Raw genomic sequence first — 18803 nt, 5'->3', positions numbered from 1 at the left:
TCCATGAAGGGTTTCCAGATCTTCAAAAAGGAAATCATTCTGTTGTGTTTAGTTGCTGTTAGGGAAGCCAACCTATGGTATTGGTGTAAGATGTCAATGATTTCCTGACGCCTAGGAATCTGATGTGACTTCCACTGAAGAGCTATCTGGCTACGTGTTGCTTCCGGTTTTTGACTCCTGCATAGAGAGCAGCAGCCAGTTTCCACTGCCTCACATACCAGTGGGAGGTCGATTATGCCATTTCAACAACAGGTGGCACACAGTCACTTCAGACCAGTGGGTCCTTACCATAATCTCTCAAGGTTATCGCCTGAACTTTCTCTCCATTCCACCGGACTCCCCACCTCTACCGGTGTGGAGAACATCTGACCACTCACTACTCCTGGAGCAGGAGGTCTCCCCCCTCCTCCAGTCCAGAGCAATAGAACCAGTACCTTACTCTCAACGAGGCCTAGGATTCTATTCCCGGTACTTTCTAATCCCCAAAAAAATCGGGAGGCATTCGTCCAATTCTGAAACTATGTGCCCTCAACAAGTACCTCCAATGAGAAAAGTTCAAGATGGTAACCTTGGGTTCCCTCCTTACTCTTCTGCAAAGAGGAGACTGGCTCTGCTCTCTCGATCTCCAAGATGTGTACACTCACATTGCGATAAATCCATCTCATCGCAGGTTCCTGAGATTTCTAATAGGCCCCAAGCGCTATCAATACCGAGTGCTTCCATTCGGCCTGGCATCTGCACCACCAGTCTTCACCAAGTGCCTCGTAGTAGTAGCAGCCTTCCTCAGGACTCAAGGTGTTCACGTCTACCCCTATCTAGACGATTGGTTGATCAGGGCACCCACTCAGCAAGCTGCTCTGTCATCCCTACGTCTTACTTTACACACTCTGATTTCGCTACGATTTCTCGTCAATTACGCAAAATCCTGCTTAGTCCCATCTCAAACTTTATCATTCATAGGGGCAGACTTGGACACCTTGCAGGCAAAGGCATTTCTGCCTCGACAGCGAGCTCTCACTCTCATCTCCCTCGCACACCATCTACAGTCTCAGCAACGCACGACTGCACGCCACTTCCTTATCCTACTGGTACACATGGCGTCCTCAGTACAGGTTACCCCAATGGCCCACTTGGCCATGAGAGTGATGCAGTGGACTCTAAAGTCACAATGGACTCAGTCCGTCCAACCTCTATCAACCACTGTCCACATTACCGATTCACTCCGTCAGTCTCTAGCCTGGTGGAAAAATCAGAACAGTCTCCTCCAAGGCCTGCCCTTCCAGGCTCCAGACCCTCAAATAATTCTCACCACCGATGCTTCCAACCTCTGCTGGGGAGCCCATGTGGCTGATTTGCAAACACAAGGAACTTGATCTCCAGAGGAAGCCAAACACCAAATTTCCTGGAGCTTCGAGCAATCAGATATGCTCTCAGGGTATTTCAGGATCGCCTTTCCAATCAGGTCATCCTGATTCATACGGACAACCAGGTGGCCATGTGATACATCAGCAAACAGGAAAATGCAAATTTGCGCATTGTGGCCTCCCTTGACCTAACCATATCACTGGCCCTACCTACTTTTCTTGCAGGTAAACTGACATGTTGATTCCTGCATATAATTGTATCCATGAGCAGGGTGAGCAGTTTTCAGAAAGCCTATTTACTTAGGTAAATAGGAAAAAAAGACTTACTGAAAAGGCCCTTAAGGGGTTAATAAAAGATCAAATATGAATGTGTCCCTTAGAGATTCAGCTCATTTTAAGATGGCACTATGACCAAGGTTGTGTCTCTGGATTGTATGTTTAGTTAGCTTTCAATTCATAGATACTCTGTTTAGAAAATCTACTGTGTGACCCTGACCTATGTAATGGTTATGAATTAAAATAATAATGCACATTTAAATCTTATCACCCAACCTACCCAACAGTTCTGTGTTGCAGAAGAAACAATAATAAGTGGCTGTTTACTATAGCTATGGCCATTGTCATTTGTTTTTAATTTCCTTTATAATATGTCCAAGGAAAGAGAATGTGTGCTAGTCACAGCACTTACAAATTATATTGTATTGTGGAATGGCATGCTTGGCACAGAATACTTGGCGTGTGACCATATCTCATTGTACAATAGTGTTCAGTCTCTTGATGATAAGCTCCTGAATGTTGTCCCCATTGGTCTTTTTGTAGATTATTTTTTTAGATAGTTCATCTTAATACACAGCAAAAAAAACAAAAAACCCCAGACCGTTAAACATAGAGAGGTCCATATTAAAAAGCATTTAGCCAGCTAACTTAGAAGTTAGCCAACAAATGAATGTTTGGGTAAATATTCAGCTAAATTCTAGCTGGCTAATAAATTAGGCGGCTAGAATTTAGCTGGATAAGATAGGGGCATTCTGGGGGCATAAATGGGAGGAGTTGAATTAGCCAGCTAAGTTAACCAACCAGTATTCAAAGTTAGCCAGATGACTTAGCCAGCTAAGTCTAGACGGACCAAAGAGCTGTCCTAAAGTTAGCCGGCTATATTCAGTAGTGCGATTGCTTTATTGAATATACCTCCAAAGTTAGCTGAATACGTTTATCCGGCTAACTTTGCTGCTACCCAGACTGTGTCTGAATATGGACGTCAGAGGATATTATAATTTACATATCAAAATATTAGTGTAGAGAATAAATATGACATTTGTATTGATTAATTTTCCTATATGTTATGATTCTAAACTTTGTTAGAAGTGTAGCACAGATTTTAATTAATGAGAACATGATGGGTGGATGAATAGTGAATGGCAGTTGAAATGACATACTTGCATAAACTAGTACATCTTGCTGCCATTCTGAAAAAATGAATGGGGAATAAAGCTGAAATATAGCCCTGCATTTTCTGGATGATGTTGGCATGGCTAGGATCACTATTAACCAATTCAGAGAACTCAGTTTTTGTCTTAAATCTTTTTTATAATTAAATAGCTGTGCAGTTGTTTTTTGTTTTTTTTTCAGTTACCACATTTATTTTCAAGGAAAGCTTGCTTTCTACCATATTCTTACCAGCATGTATGCTGAATGTTATAATGTACGTGGATCATTATGTAAAGTAATTGTATTCTGCCAAAAGTGCATATTTATTGCCAGGTAGGGTTGGGAAAGGCGGTGCTCCACCTTCAGATCCTGGGAGAGGGGGTAGACCAGTAGCCACGGATGTAAATGTGGGCTGGTGCACCCACCAGCCTCTGCTTTAGTTGTTCTATACTCTTCTTCTTATTCATTTATATTGTTCCAGCTTGCACAGGAGCTTATCACTATTGTTGCGGACTCCTGTAGTTTCCCTGGACTTTCAATTTGTTGTGCATTTGATAAGTCCTTGCCCTAAATTGAGAGTAATCATTTTTCCATGGGTGGGGGGGGGTTCGCTTTTTAATTTGAAGCATTCAGATCACTGTGGATTAGATCCAGTGGATGACTTGCTCCATAAGAGTTTGCCTCTGTTGGCACTCAAGACCAGTCTCCTACTTCTCTAGGAGGTATTCAAAGATAGGGCAGAGGAGACACTTTTTCCAACCAAGAAGGCACTATCCTCCACCCCCTCGGTCCCATACACAGCAGGCCCCACATGCCCCTCTGAGTCAGCAACAAGTGCTTAATTTCAGACAGTAACCCAATCAACACTAGGGATGGGGTTTTGACTGGATTGTGGAGAACATAGTCAGTTTTCCAGTACCAGTGCTAAAGGACCTTCCGGTCGGAGAGAGGCTGTGGTTTTATGTAAACTGGTGACCCAATTTAACTTCAGACGTGTTTGTCCTCAGCATCATTAAGGAGAGGGTATAGATTAAATCTGTTGGGTTTCCCACCAAATTAGCCCCTGGACCCCAGTTCGGGTTATTCACCACATCAGGAACTTCTTCAAAAGGAGCTCTCCTCCCTCTTTACTGGCCAATGTGGTTGAGCCTGTTCTGTTAAGGCAAAGAGGGTGTGGATTTTACTCCAAATATCTCTTGATTTCAAAGAAAACAGAGGGACTCTGTTCAAGACCTAAGGCCTTAGGTCTTGAACTGCACACAAACGATATGCGCAGGTTATAAAATAGAAGTGTATATGTGCCTAAACATGCTTTTGTATGTAAAAACTGCAAGCTGCACATGTTCAGACCTATCTGGATAAGTTCCGATTTATCCTGCTAAGTGCTACCACTTAGCTTAATAAGTCTGAAAAACGCTACTTGTCTAAGTAGTATATTCATACTTATCAGACTATGTAAGATAGCTGGATATGTCTATAAAAAAGTGATAGCCAGATAAGTGTAAATAGTGCTACATATCCAGCTAAATCAAATAGCAAGATAAGTAGCACTTTTAGAATTAGCCGGCTATCTGACTTAGCTCGTTAAGTAGTGTTTTAAGACTTATCTAGCTAAGAAGTAGCTTTTTTTTTAGACTTATCCGGATATCTTACATAGCTGGATAAGTACAAAAAGTGCTGCCTAGATGGACAAGTAGCGTTCAAACTTATCCAGCTAAGTGGCGCCTGTCGCTACTTAGCAAGATTAATCAGAATTTAGCTGGATAAGTGTTCGTAAATGATTTACCTGCATAATTTCCTCTCAGATTTTAATGGAATATGAGAATAGATTTGACCTGCTTTTTTTCAGATGCATCCCCCCCCCCCCCGCAAGCCAGTTTTTATACGTGTAAGTCGGGATTTTCTAACATGCACATGACAGTGAACTAACCAGTTTACCAATTAGTCTATGAGTTTGCCCAGTCCTCTTCAGCCTGAAGTCTCCCCGTTTCACCCAGACCCCTTATCCAATCAGTTTTGAACTTTTAAGATCTTAATGATTGCTTACTCCAGACATTGAGCAGGAGTAAATATATGCAAGTAAAGTGCCAAGTTTACATGTGTAAATTGCTTATAGAATAGCAACTAATTCATGTAAATGTTGGCCCCTTCCCGGAATGCTCCTGTCCCGCCTATTTTTTACATGTGTTAATTTACCGTTGGACTTCAATTTCTGCTTGTTATGTTGAGATTTCTAAAATAACATATACTAGAATATATGCTATTGTATACGCGTAACTGTGATTTTATTTTTACGTACACAATTTTTGAAAATTCACCTTATAGTATGGGTATCTGTGTATGAGAGACTGATCACAGAATTGTCGTATATGCAGATGATGCCATACTCTTTATAACTAATTGCTTTATTACTCTTCCCTACCTACATAAGAACATGCCATACTGGGTCAGACCAACGGTCCATCAAGCCCAGCATCCTGTTTCCAACAGTGGCCAATCCAGGCCATAAGAACCTGGCAAGTTCCTTTGGAAAATTTGGGGCATAATATGGTTAGGGAGGATAATTTTCAGAGAGACTTCTGTTGGTAAAGTAGAGCTTTATCCTCAGAAATGGCCCTTTAGAAAATTGTGCAACCATAGCAAAAACTATATCAGTTATATTATGCCTTATAATATCAATGTTCCTTGTAATCCTATACTATGTAATCACAGTGTTCCTTGTAAACCGATACGATGTGCAAATGGTTATCGGTATATAAAAACCATTAACTAAATAAATAAAACCAAAGGCGCATATGATCTGTATTGTTTATTAATTACCATCATAGCTGTTTATGGATTTATCCTCTAGGAACTTATCTAAACCTTTTTAAAACCCAGTTGCACTAACTGCTGTTATCACATTCTCTGGCAATGAATTCCAGAGCTTAACTATGCGCTGAATGGAAAAGAATTTTCTTCGATTTGTTTTAAATGAGCTACTATGCTAACTTCATGGAGTGCCCCCTGGTCCTATTATCTGAGAGAGTAAATAACTGATTTACATTAACTTGTTCAAGTCCTTTCATGATTTTGTAGACTTCAATAATTTCCCCCCTCAGTTGTCTCTTCTCCAAACTGAACAGCCTTAACTTCTTTAGCCTTCCCTCATAAGACAGCCGTTCCATGCCCCTTATCATTTTGGTCACCCTTCTCTGCATTTTCTCCAGTGCAGCTATATCCTTTTTGAGATGTGACCAGAACTGCCCACAGTATTCAAGGCGCGGTCTCACCATGGAGCAATACAGAGACATTATGACATCCTCCGTATTGTTTTCCATTCCCTTCTTAATTCCTAACATTCTGTTTGCTTTTTTGATCGCCACAGCATACTGGGCCGACGATTTCAATGTATTATCCACTATGATGCCTAGATCTCTTTCCTGGGTGGTAACTCCTAAGATAGAACCTAACATTGTGTAACTACAGCAAGGGTTATTTCTCCCTATATGCATCACTTTGACCTTGTCCACGTTAAATTTAATCTGCCATTTGGAAGCCCAATCTTCCAGTCTTGCAAGATCCCCCTGCAATTCATCACAATCCACTTGAGATTTAACTACTCTGCAAAATTTTGTGTCATCCGCAAATTTGGGCACCTCACTCATTGTACCCCTTTCCAGATCATTTATAATATATTAAAAAGCACTGGTCCAAGTACAGATCCCCGAGGCACGCCATTGTTTACCTTTTTCCACTGTGAAAACTTACCATATAATCCTACTCTCTGTTTCCTGTCTTTTAACCAACTTGAAATCCACAAAACGACATCACATCCTCTGCCATGACTTTTTCGTTTTCTTAGAAGCCTCTCATGAGGGACTTTGTCGAATGCCTTTTGAAAATCCAAATACACCACATGTATCGGTTCACCTTTGTCCACATGTTTATTCACCCCTTCAAAAAAATGTAGGAGATTTGTGAGGCAAGACTTCCCTTGGGTAAATCCATGCTGGCTGTGTTCCATCAAACCAGGTCTATCTAAATGTTTTGTGATTTTATTCTTTATAGCAGTTTCCATGATGATTTTTCCCAACACTGAAGACAGGCCCACTGGTCTATAGTTCTCCGGATCACCCCTGGATCCCTTTTTAAATATAGGGGTTACATTGGCCATCTTCCAATCTTCAGGTACATCGAATGATTTTAATGATAGGTTACAAATTTTTACTAATAAGTCTGAAATTTCATTTTTTTTAGTTCTTTCAGAACACTGGGGTATATACCATACGGTCCAGGTGATTTACTACTCTTCAGTTTGTCAGTCAGGCCTAACACATCTTCCAGGTACACCATGATTTGGTTCAGTTGTTCTGAATCATGACCCATGAAAACCTTCTCTGGAATGGGTATCTCTCCAATATCCTCTCCATTAAACATTGAAGTAAATACACATTATTCCCTATTGCGTTTCAGTCATAAAATTCCACTTCCGGCCATACTCCTTTCTGAGAAAGCTGAAAAATGTTTTATTACTTCACTTTACCTCTTTAGCAACCCACTTGAGCTTTGTGTCCTGATTTCTTTCCTTATCTCTATCAGCATCACCGGGTGTTCTTCCCTGGTTTTTTTTTTTATTTTTAGTTCCTTTGTACTTCTTGAATGCTAATCTTTTAGCCTTTATATTTCCAGCCACCTCCTTGGAGATTCATATGTTTCCTTTTGTCTTACTTTTTTTTACATAAATATGTTGCCATTATTAAAGCTCTTTTTAATTTGGACCATTGTTGTTCCACTTTACCAATTTTTTCCCAGTCTTACGGCTGCTCTTTGAAAGGGTGCAACATGAACCTTTTTGCTTGGGCTGTAATGGATAGGGGGAGTTATGTGCCTGAGCAATTATGACCATGAGCACTTTAGTGACCCAGGCCCGACAGTTGCCTGGGAGGTTAATGATACGATTTTAGTGTTTCTTTGAGGAAAAGCAGGATGGCAGTCCTTGTGTAATCACTATATGAAAGTTACCAAATTGGTCCTTTGTCTTATATGACTCTCTTACAATAAAAAAAAAATAGTTTGAAAGAAAATATATAGTTGTATACTTTTCTTTATGCAAAGAAATTTAAAAAAAATCTTTAAAAATATATATATATGAATTTGTACAGGCTGTTAAAACAAAATTAAATTGTAAAAAATATATCAAGACTTTACCATTTGCTTTCTTTTAGAAACTGATTATTGGATAATCCTTAATTTTGCTGGTTTCTATTTTTCTATTTTTATTGCTTTTATATGGTTAGGAGAACCTCCTTATACAAATCCATTTCCACATTGCTGATGAATCCAAGGAAGATATCTGCACAGCCCAGCACTGTATTTCCCACCAGAAGTTTGCAATGACCTTGTTTGAGCAGGTAAAGTGCCATTGATAATGCACCATTTACATTTGATCGTGGAGAGGTGGGATAGATCTGCTCTAAGATGCAAAGGTATCTTGTAAAGTTATGGCTAACTAGAGTTGTGGTTTATATTGTACAACAATCTGATTTGCATTTGGGGAGGCACTGAAATTTGATCTGTAGTGTGAAACCCTGTTACAGAGAACAAATTGACAGGATGATGCAGAAAGATGTGTTTACCTGAATGCATAGGTTTATTTGCTCTTAAATGCTCATTCCTGAGCATACCCAGATCAGTCCAGACAATTGGGTTTTGCATCCCCAACAGCAGATGGAGTCAGAGGACAAAACTTTGAGGCACTACTACATAACAGAGAGTGCCACCTGCAGCCTCTTCAGTATTTCTCTGACTCTAGCAGATGGTAGAGATGCAACCCAGCAGTCTGAGAGTAAGAAAAAAATATATATTAAGAAGTGTTGGTGTTGGGACCTGTCCTGTTCAATATCTTTGTGAGCGACATTGCGGATGGGATAGAAGGTAAGGTATGTCTTTTTGCGGATGACACTAGGATCTGCAACAGAGTGGACACGCCGGAAGGAGTGGAGAGAATGAGATGGGATTTAAGGAAGCTGGAAGAGTGGTCGAAGATATGGCACCTGAGATTCAATGCCAAGAAGTGCAGAGTCATGCACATGGGGTGTGGAAATCCGAAAGAACTGTATTCGATGGGGGGAGAAGGGCTGATATGTACAGAGCAGGAGAGAGACCTTGGGGTGATAGTCTCTGATGATCTGAAGTCGGTGAAACAATGTGACAAGGCGATAGCTAAAGCCAGAAGAATGCTGGGCTGCATTGAGAGAGGAATATCGAGTAAGAAAAGGGAAGTGATAATCCCCTTATACAGGTCCTTGGTGAGGCCTCACCTGGAGTACTGTGTTCAGTTCTGGAGACCGTATCTCCGAAAGGACAGACACAGGATGGAGGAGGCGGTCCAGAGAAAGGCGACCAAAAAGGTGGAGGGTCTTCATCGAATGACTTATGAGGAGAGATTGAAGAATCTAAATATGTACACCCTGGAGGAAAGGAGGAGCAGGGGTGATATTTATTTTTATTTATTTTATTTAAGAATGTTTTTATACCGGTATTAGTCGAAACATCATATCGGTTTACAGTGGAACAATAGCATGGAAAATACAATGAACAGGGGAACAGGAAGGGGGAACATAGTAACACAAGTAGTAGCAGGAGAGAGAAAAACAAACAAGAGCAAAGCAACTTGGAAACAAATGTACTGCAATTATAACATAACTATGTTCAAGGATAGGGGAAAGTCTGCAGGCATAGGGGGACAATTAGGTGGGGGTGGGGGGTGATATAATTCAAACTTTCAGATACTTGAAAGGTTTTAATGATCCAAAGACAACGACAAACCTTTTCCGTTGCAAACAAATCAGCAGAACCAGGGGTCATGATTTAAAACTCCAGGGAGGAAGACTCAGAACCAATGTCAGGAGTATTTCTTCACGGAGAGGGTGGTGGATGCCTGGAACGCCCTTCTGGAGGAAGTGGTGAAGATAAAAACTGTGAAGGATTTCAAAGGGGCATGGGATAAACACTATGGATCCATAAACACTATGGATCCACAGCTGAAGGTGGACGCTGTGGTTTCGGTGGTCACTAAGAAGATGACCATCCCAGTGGCGGGTGCGGCCACTTTGAAGGATGTGCAGGACCATAAGTTGGAGATTCAACTCAAGCGCATGTTTGAGGTTTCCATGCTGTCTACAGGTGTGTGCTAGCCTGGTGTAGAGGATCTGCCTGTGTTGGATGCAGAAGGCCCGAGCAGACTTCCACGGGGGATAGCCCTTTTCAGTAGCCCTCTTAGAGACCAGAGTAGCATTTGTAGCAGATGCTCTGTACGTTTTGGTTCATATGTTGGCCAGGAGTATGGTTTCAGCGACGGCTCATTGACTTCTATGGTTGCACAATTGGTCAACGAACATATGGTCTAACCTTTCCTTTAGAGGGAAGCTCCTGTTTGGGGAGGATTTGGATAAGTTGATGAAGACTTTGGGAGAATCGAAGGGTAACAAGTTGCCTGAGGCCAAGTGGACCAGTGAGAAGGCCCTTCCCCCCCCCCCCCCCTTGGTCGAGGTTTAGGGATTTGCGGAGGTTTCGATCAGGCAGAACCACTTCCAATGCTCATTAGAAGTCAGCCAGTGGTCCCCAACTGACCTTTCATGGAGGCCGCAGAGGTTCCAGAGATGGTGCCGGTCAAAGGGCCGGTGGAGGAAAGTCAACACAATAAAACCAGGTCACCCACTCCTGCGTAGAAGCCGTAGGGGGCAGATTGTCCAGCCTTTACGAGGAGTGGGCCAACATTACCTCGGACCATTGGGTACTGGATGTCATAAGAGATGGCTACGCTCTCAAGTTTTTGTGCCCAGTCACGGAGGCCTTTCTCAAGTCTCATGGTTTCTCGAAGCAAGCAGGAGATTGTATGGGGGACACTGCAAAAGCTACTGGATATGCATGCCATAGTGCCCGTGTCCCGGGAGGACCAAGGGCAGAGCAGGCACTCCATTTACTTCGTGATTTCCAAGAAGGAGGGTACCATTCCTCCCATTCTTGACCTGCAGAAGGTGAACAGGGCCCTTTGGGTGCCGCGTTTTCATATGGAGACACTGCGCATGGTGGTAGCAGCAGTCTGCAAAGGAGAGCTCCTGGTGACCCTGGAGCTGACTGAGGCATATTTTCATATCCCGATTTGGCTGGACCATCAGAAGTTTCTTCGCTTCATGGTGCTGGGTCAGCATTTTCCGTTTTGGGCTCTTCCTTTCGGCATGGCGACGGTGCCACAAACCTTCACCAGGGTGATGGTGGTGGTGGCTGTGGCTCTATGCAAGGAGGGAGTTCTGGTTCATCTGTACCTGGACGATTGGCTCATTCGAGCAAAGTCTGAGGAGGGGAGTGCAAGAGGTTGCTTCAGTGGGTGATGAACGTCTTGCATTACCGATGGCTTGGGATTACTTGCAAGTGCTCGGGTCCATGGCATCCACGTTGGATTTGGTTCCATGGGCATTTGCGCACATGAGACCTCTTCGGCGCGCTCTGTTGTCCACGTGGGATCCATTGTCGTAAAAATACCATCTGCCATTGCCCCTGCTGCGAGAATCCAGGTCCAGTCTCTCTTGGTGGCTGTCTTGGCGAAATCTGAGGAAGGGAATGGACCTGGAACCCCTTGACTGGGTGGTGGTCACAACGGATTCAAGTCTCAGTGATTGGGGGCCGGTGTGTTTGGATGGGATGGCGCAAGGTCTCTGGTCACTGAGAGAGAGAAAGTCTGGTCCATCAATCGCCTAGAGAGAAGGGCGGTTCGTCTGGCCCTGCAGGTTTTTCTTCCCTTGGTCAGGGGGCGGACAATGTGATAACGATGGCGAACATCAACCGTCAAGGTGGGACGAAGAGTTGGGCTGTAGCTCTGGAGGCACGGCGTTTGTTCTTGTAGGCAGAGCACCATCTTGAGGCTGTAGCAGCCTCACATGTCACGGAGTGGAAAACATACAGGCAGATTTTCTCAGCAAACAGCAGCTGGACTCGAGGGAGTGGGAGTTGTCCCACGAGACTTGGAACCGCATTTGTGCCAGATAGGGTGTTCCCCAGCTGGATCTCATGGCGACGCGGGTCAACACACAGACAGAGAAGCTTTTCAGTCACAGAAGAGAGGTCAGTTTGGTGGGTCTGGATGATCTAGTGTGCCCTTGGCCTGGGATTCTGCTGTACATGTTTCCTCCTTGGCCTCTGGTCAGTCGAATTCTGAAGTGAATGGAGCACATTCTGGTTCCGTGGTGCTAGTGGCACTCATGTGGCCGTGATATCCGTGGTTTGCAGATTTAGTGTATCTGGCTGTGGACAGGCCCTGGCTCATCTGCCAAAGTTGCTGCGTCAGGGTCCCATATTTTTGGATCGGGAGGATCACTTTTGTCTCGTGGCTTGGCTTTTGAGAAGCGATGGCTGTGCCTGAAAGGTTATTCAGCTCAGGTTATCTCCACGCTTCTCCAGGCTCGTCAACCTGCCACTTCCTTGGATTATGATCGGGTCTGAGGGCGTTTGAGTCTTGGTGCCTTCAGAGACAGGTGGATCCCCTGTCAGTGGAGGTTCCTCTTACCTTGGAATTTTTGCAACAGGGCTTGTCTAAGGGTCTCGCCTATAGTTCTATTCGCATTCAGGTATCTATATTGGGCGCTTTTCAGGGCAAAGGGCAAGGGAGGTCATTGGCCTAGCTTTTGAATGTGGTTCGTTTAAAAGGAGTCAAGCATTTGTGACCTCCAGTTCAGAAGTTATGCCCAGATTGGAGCCTTTATCTGGTCTTGCGTGTTTTGTGTGGGGCTCCGTTTGAGCCTTTGAAGAGAGCGACGATGAAGGACTTAATTCTGAAGTCAGTGTTCCTAGTGACCATCTATTTGGCCAGATGGGTTTCAAAGTTACAGACTCTATCTTGCAGGGATCCCTTTCTGCAGATTTCCATTGACAGGGTTTCCTTGCAGACTGTCCCCTCCTTTTTGCCTAAAGTGGTGCTCTCCTTTCATGTTGATCAGACAGTAGACCTTCCAGCTTTCCCGGAGTGATCTAAGGATTCCGCGAGAGACAGGGAGCTGCATCTTTCAGATGTGAGGAGTACTCTGAATGTTATCTGGAGATGACAAATAGTTTCCTGTGCTCTGATCACCTTTTTTGTCCTGTATGGGAGCAGGTAGAAGGGAGAGAAGGTCTCTAAGGCTACCATTTCCCGTTGGTTGAAGGAGGCTATTTGCATGGCCTATATTTGTATGGGCCATCAAGTTCCAGTGGGACTGAAGGCGCATTCCACAAGATCGCTGGCCACTTCCTGGGCGGAATGTCAGTTGCTGTCACCTCAGGAGATTTGTAGGGCGATGGCATGGTCCTCACTGCATATTTTCACCAGACATTACTGCTTGGATGTGCAGGCGTGGGAAGAAATGTCCTTTGGTGAGAGTGTTCTGCGTGCAGGTCTTTCAGGTTCCTGGCCAGTCTACGGGTGCTTGGGTACATCCCACTTGTCTTGACTGATCTGGGTATGTTCAGGAAAGGAGAATTGGTTCTTACCTGCTCATTTTCATACCTGTAATACCACAGATCAGTCCAGAGACCCAGCCCATCACTGTCGAAAGACTGTGGTTTTTGTCAACTGGTGGTTCAAGTTGTTTGCTTTTCAGAGTATGTAGGCAGTTTTTGATCGTGGTTTGGGTTTTTCAAATTTAGTTTTTTGGGAGTGTTTTTGGCTCCAGTTTTGGGGGATTTCCAACCCTATCTGTTTCCCTGTTCGCCCAGGAGAGGGGTTTTAGGGACACATCTTGGCTTAGAGTACAGGTCAGTACTGAAGAGGCTGCAGGTGGCACTCTCTGTTATGTAGCAGTGCCTCAAAGTTTTGTTTCTCTGCCTCCATCTGCTGGTAGGGATGCAAAACCCACTTGTCTGGACTGATCTGTGATATTACAGGAATGAAAATTAGCAAGTTAGAACCAATTTTCCTTTTTGTGGGCGTAAACCTCAGTATTTAGCTATTTGGTGGGTTTGCCACAGATTAACCAAATAAATAGTTAGCCGGATAATTAAGTACTTATCTGATTAAGTAGTAGCCTGTCTTGCTAGGTAACAGATAACTGCTGACCTACAATCTACGCCAGACAGCTGGAGAATTACTGACATATCTGGCTAACTGGTGGCGGAATTTTCTCATTGGCAGCTTACTCATCCCCCTCTTCTCTCAAGTTAAAATGTACATTCAGCCATGCTGAACGCACATTTAACTGGGCGAGCACGTTTTAACTTCTGATGAACTAGCATACAGTTAGCTTACTGCATTGGGAGTAAAAAAAAAATGTGCCTATGCATTAGGAAACTGTGCTGAACTGTAGTGCACAGTTTTAATGCTCAGATTTTTGCATTGTCCTGTGAGAGTTCACTGGGCTCATCCATATGTGATTTAATTTTGAAGTATGAAACAGGAAGACTTTTTCTGTTCTTTCGCATGATTTTGCAAATTTTTAGCATGCTATTCCCTTTGTAAGGATTCTGAATCTCTAGAAACTGTTTAACAGCTTGATATTGGCCAAGTGTTAGCTGGGTGTGACCGTGAATAAGGAGGTGGAAACATGGAACTGGATAAAGCTGCTATAGATTTTGAATTTTCCTTTTTTTTTTTTCTCTTCCTATTTAGTGTGTCTGTACCAGCTGTGGTGCTACATCTGACCCACTACCTTTCATCCAGATGGTGCACTACATCTCCACTACTGCACTCTGGTAAGCCTTGGCTTATATTAACTGATGAGAAATGTCAGCAATTTCAAATAGTGACAGCAGTACTAGTGCATAAATTAATGCCTCATTGACAGACATTTTTAATACTGTAGTAGCTGTATTAGTTCTCCATCTTTTTTAAACCATCACTGTAGCATAGATTCCTAAGAAGTAATGGTTGATTTTTTTGTTCATTGTAATTTAATTAATTTAAAAAATTACATCCAGGGTTAAATGCAGGGAACAAGGTAAACATCTAGAAGAATAAACATAAAATCAACAAATAACAGATGTTGCTGCATTAGATGACAAAATTAGTGAGTTGTACTACCAAGAAACTTAACATATTTCCCTTTGCTGAGCAAATCCATAAAGAAACTGCAGCAGTGAGTGGAGACAAAAGGCTCCAACACTTCAGCCCTGCTGCCCAAAAGCCTGAATGAATAAAAAGGATTTTAAATGTTTCAACAAAATCTTAAGGTAGAATTCTACTCTTAGAGGCTCACTCAGAGAGCATTTCAAAAAATTGGTCCTGTCACTGCGAACGTTCTGCCTCTTCTTTCTGCAAGGTGTGCCAGTCTGATAGAGGCAACATTAAGCAATGATCTAAGAGACCAAGATAAGTCTATACATTTTGAAAAGAGAGCTGAAACATTTGGGTGCATCCGAGCTCAGAGCTTTCTGGATTAACATTAGGATCTTAAACCCAATCCAGTTCTGGCTCAGAAGCCAATGAAGAGAGGACAATACAGAGGAGATGTGATCTGTTATCCTGGTACCAGAGATAAGCCTTGCAGCAGCATTTTGAATGATCTGCCGTGCTCTAACAGTTGAAGTAGGAAGACTCAAATAAACAAAATTACAATAGTCTAGAGAAGAAAGTACCAAAGACTGAAATACCATTTGAAAATTTAGCTCTAAAAACAACGCTTCAGTTTCCTTTATGAGCATAATTTGAGAAAGGCATTTTTGACAATTATGTCCACTTGGGCATGAAAGTTCAGGGTCAAAAATCACTCCTAGATTATGAGCATGGGAAGAAATAGGAATGACACAGTCTAGAAAACTAGAAGGAAAGAAATCAAACATAAATCTTTCCAAAACCATGATTTTTGCCTTCTCTAAATTTTAGTGCAAGTTTAATAACAGCTACACATTGTCTAATAGAAGCTAAGCAATATGCGACCATATCAGAGGGATCATTACAAAAAAAAAAGGTCACAAAAAATGAATATTATTGGCGTAAAGCCAATTATCTACTCCCTGAGTAGCAAGTACCTTATAAAGAGGAGAAATATAAATGTTAAAAAGTATAGTGGAAAGCATGGACCGCTGAAGCCACTGCCTTATCAAGGAGAAAAAAGGTTGATGAAGATGGTTTTCCAGAAAAGAGGCACATCATTTTAATACTGTGAAAGGCCAAGATTGCATAGTCTAGAAAGAAGAATAGCATGGTTGAAGGTTTCAAATGAAAATGAAAAATTCAAGAAAGCAAGAATAAACTTGCAGTCTGATGGCTCTAGACTGCATCAAAACTGCAGTCTAGAGCCATCAGGGTTTTAGTCCTCTGAAGTAGACAGAATCCAAACTGAAAATAATCTAAGATCCTGCATTTGTTTCAAAACAGACTATTCAATATTCCTTCTAAGGTTAGGAAGCAAAAAGATAGGAAGATAACTGGACAATACAGAGGGATCGAGAGATGACTATTTAGTAAGGGCCAAAAAGAAGCTTGTTTCAAGGTAGACAGCTTCTTCAGTCAAAAATGTATTGACTGTTTGAGATGAAATCTGCTAAATCTGTGCGAAGAGATTTCATAAAACTAATTGAGCAAGTATTCATAGGACAGAAAGCATTACTCAGCGAGGCAATACACTGGGAGATATCTTCAGGAGACATTGGAGAGAAACTCTCCCTGCGATCTATGACTGCATCCATTAATAACATCTGAGAGCTAGGGTCTTTCAGGAAATTCAAGCGGATGTTAGCCACTTTCTCTTGAAAGAAGTGGGCGACTGCATCACAACTAGTAGGGTTATTAGAAGTCTTGTCAAGATGAGCTTCACCATACAAAATATGACTAGAATAGTATTGCTTTTTTGTTTTTGAACAAACATTCTTTACTATTCTAGACACTCAGAGTAAGGGGACCTAGAAGATTTTTGGCGGGCTTGACCTCTTGAGAAAACCAGGGCATGACATGAGAACGTACATGGTTTCGAGGGAGCAGTATTATCCAAAGTATCTCTTAAAGAATCTCTTCACCTACACACATCAGCTTCTACATCTGGAATATGTGTAATCCAGTCTATAAAGCAGTTGGGGCTCTAAGTTAATCAATATCAACTTCACCATTTTTCATAAGAAACTATTTGTTCAAAGAGAGGAGGAGTTGATTAGTACTAACAATTCGATCTTAATCAGAACATGATCAGACCATGGAAACTCCACAGGAATATTTCCAGAAATGTGACCCAATACAAGAAGTATTCAGGAACACTAGATCCAGAGCATTTCTTGTGTGATGAATAGGGACATGGATCATCTGTTTCCAGCCAAGTGCTGACATGGGGACCAGGAAATTCTTACAAGAGGGAGGAAATGGAACAACATGGACATGCAAATTAAAATCACTAAGAAACTTTAATAAATCCATTTGAAGTGAGATCAGTGCCTCAGTAAACAGGTGAAAAATATGACTAACCAATCATTTCCTAGCGTGTAGCAGATGGACTCAAAACAAGTGGGTATAGTGTGCTCGTGCTAACAGTTGGAGACGGATCTGATGTCAGCACGGGTACATATACCCCCACAGGAAGTGTAGCAAATCAGTAATTTCAGTCTCCAAAGCAGTTTGGAGCTACCTCACGCTCGCTGAGCGTGTTTCCAAATTCTAACGACTAAATTCATAGAAGAAACCTACTGAAGATGAGCCCCGCACTCCTGCGGTGATACCAGTCGGTCACTCCCCCAGTTGAGTTTCCCGAGCTGACTTCCGTGGTCCCTCGGAGGTAAGAGCCTCAGTCCGGTGGCCGGTTCGCGGCAGGGACCTAGCCCCCGAGTGAGAAGGGCTCGGGCGCGGCTTGGCCCCCAAGCGAGACGAGTTCGGGCGCGGCCTAGAGGCAGCCTCGGTCCCGGCATGGACTTGGCCCCCGAGCGAGACAAGTTCGGGCGCAGCCCAGAGGCAGCGGGTGCACTTCCTCAAGCGCGGTGGTGAAGGTACTCACCCTCTCCCCCTGCAGCCGGAGACCGCCCGGGTCGCAGCCGGGAAGCGCCGAAGACAAGGTAAGACGTACATCTTTACTTGGTCTCCGAGGAAGTGCGGACTAACTGGGCCTGCCTACGAGGCAGCCCCACCAAGGAGGTCGCCGTTTTGCCTGCCTAATCGCCTTAGCCAACTAGGCGCACATTGCTAAGTGCACGCGATAGGCGCACGTTGTTAGCGCACGCGATAGGCGCACATTGCTAAGCGCACGCGATAGGCACACATTGTTGAGCGCACGCGATAGGCGCACGTTGTTAGCGCACGCGATAGGCGCACGTTGTTAGCGCACGCGATAGGCGCACGTTGTTAGCGCACGCGATAGGCGCACGTTATAAGATGCCCGTTCATAGGCGCACATTATAAGACGCCCGTTCATAGGCGCACATTTATAAGACGCCCGTTCTAGGTGCATGCTGTTCAGCGCACTTGATAGGCGCACATCATTAGGCGGCACCAATTTCGGGGAAAGGAGCATAAGAGAGCCCCTGCGTCCGCAGAGCCGGCACCTCCAGAATCAGGCATGAGAGCTCTAAGCCTCTGCTCAGCATGCAACCTCAGAGCCACACAGAGCGAGGAAGCAGACTCACTATGTGCCCAATGTGAGGAGGCCATGGGAGTTCCAGGACAGGACCGGTCCCAGCCCAGCGGTTCCTCGGGGAACACTCCGGACTTAGCAGGCCGTGGCGAGCAGCCAGGGAACCCGAGAGACCTGGTGCCCCTACGGCCAGATCCGGCTTCGCTTTCCTGGGTGGAATTATTCAAGGGAATTCACGCCTTTGTCCAGATGCAGTCTGCTCCTCGAATGGGTCTTTCCGTTCCGGTTGATCCGGCCCCTGGACCCTCGAGACCTAGGTGCAGCCACTCGCCACCCGACAGCCCCAATTATGGGGATTCGGATTACTCCGAGGAAAACGAGGAGCCCCCCGAGGAGGGTGAACTTCCCTCGGAGATAGAACCATATCGGACCATGAGACGCTTCTTTCGGAAAGAAGATCTTCCAGGCCTGGTCTCCCAATGCCTATCAGAACTGGCCATTCCGGGCCACG

General features: G+C 43.8%; 1 protein-coding gene across 14 annotated transcripts in view; it reads left to right on the top strand.

Moving 5' to 3' along the window:
* USP54 (ubiquitin specific peptidase 54) overlaps nt 1-18803 on the top strand; it is a 533711-nt gene that overhangs the window by 274566 nt on the left and 240342 nt on the right. For all 14 annotated transcript variants that reach the window (XM_029608960.1, XM_029608959.1, XM_029608954.1 and 11 more), the window contains 2 exons: nt 8072-8185; nt 14413-14495. In XM_029608960.1, the coding sequence (XP_029464820.1) occupies nt 8072-8185; nt 14413-14495 (197 nt within the window). The remainder of the gene's footprint in view (nt 1-8071; nt 8186-14412; nt 14496-18803) is intronic.

This window comes from Rhinatrema bivittatum, chromosome 7 (assembly GCF_901001135.1).
Source record: "Rhinatrema bivittatum chromosome 7, aRhiBiv1.1, whole genome shotgun sequence".
NCBI lineage: Eukaryota > Metazoa > Chordata > Amphibia > Gymnophiona > Rhinatrematidae > Rhinatrema > Rhinatrema bivittatum.
This window is presented reverse-complemented; position numbering and strand designations above follow the sequence as displayed.